Raw genomic sequence first — 973 nt, 5'->3', positions numbered from 1 at the left:
TATAAAATTATATAAATTAATGAAAAAACATCCAATATATAGCATACAAAGTTAGAGTTTAAAACCTAAAAATTAAAATCAAAAAAATATATTTTATTCATAATTTACTGGATAAACGTGATATAATATTTATATATTAATTATTATATTATATAAATTAATGAAAAATTTAAGTTTTGAAACTAAAAATTAAAATCATAAAAATATTTTTTATTAATTAATTTAATTAATTTAATTTAAAAACATACACAATTCAAAATTACATAAAACTTGCAAAATATGATATTAAATAAATTAAAATTAAGAAAATAAAGTAAAGAAAACTTATGGAATAAAGAAAAAAAGTTAAAACTATCTAAATAAGGAAAAACATATTTAATGTTAAAGTTTTCAGTCTCTGGGACTTTATTTTAATAAAAAATAAATTCATAAGTGAAGTTACTACAGATCAAATACACAGGAAGCTTTAAAAAATGTTTTAAAAACTGTTTTAAAAGGTTATATAAGGAATTAAATATGTTCATGTTGCCTTTGGTGATTAAAAAAGCTTAAAAATAATAATAATTATATAAAATACTGATTAGACTTTGAACAAACAACCCAGACTTAAAATGAAATCTTTATGATCTTTATTAATCTCAGGTGTTTTAATATTTGCATCACGTGACACAGAAACAGTATGATAATAATGAATAAAGTTTATTATTGATGAGTTTAAGCAGCCATCCAGATGAGGAAGGGCAGCAGCACCGCCACCAGTGCGCATGCGCCGCTCACGGCCTCCAGGTGCAGCAGCACGCACGCGCCCAGCAACGCCGTCGCCTTGGCAACGCGCCGACTTAGCAACAGCTTCCGCGCTGTTTTACAAAACTGTAGAAGAAGAAGAGGAGGAGGAGGAAGAGGAGGAGGAGGAGGAGGAGGAGGAGGAGGAGGAAGAGGAGGAGGAGAAGGAGGAGGAGGAGGAGGAAGAGGA

General features: G+C 29.4%; 1 protein-coding gene across 1 annotated transcript in view; it reads right to left on the bottom strand.

Moving 5' to 3' along the window:
* Positions 1–714: 714 nt before the first annotated feature.
* The window catches only part of lratb.2 (lecithin retinol acyltransferase b, tandem duplicate 2), a gene marked incomplete at both ends in the record, with an annotated part of 8196 nt that continues 7937 nt past the window's right edge, over positions 715–973 (bottom strand). The window contains one exon of the mRNA XM_083936860.1: positions 715–870. Coding sequence (XP_083792986.1) covers positions 715–870 — 156 coding nt within the window. The remainder of the gene's footprint in view (positions 871–973) is intronic.

The sequence above is a fragment of the Echiichthys vipera genome (genome assembly GCF_963691815.1).
Source record: "Echiichthys vipera genome assembly, chromosome: 22".
Lineage (NCBI taxonomy): Eukaryota > Metazoa > Chordata > Actinopteri > Perciformes > Trachinidae > Echiichthys > Echiichthys vipera.
The sequence above is the reverse complement of the archived record's forward strand: the minus strand, read 5'-3'. Positions and strand labels throughout refer to the sequence as shown.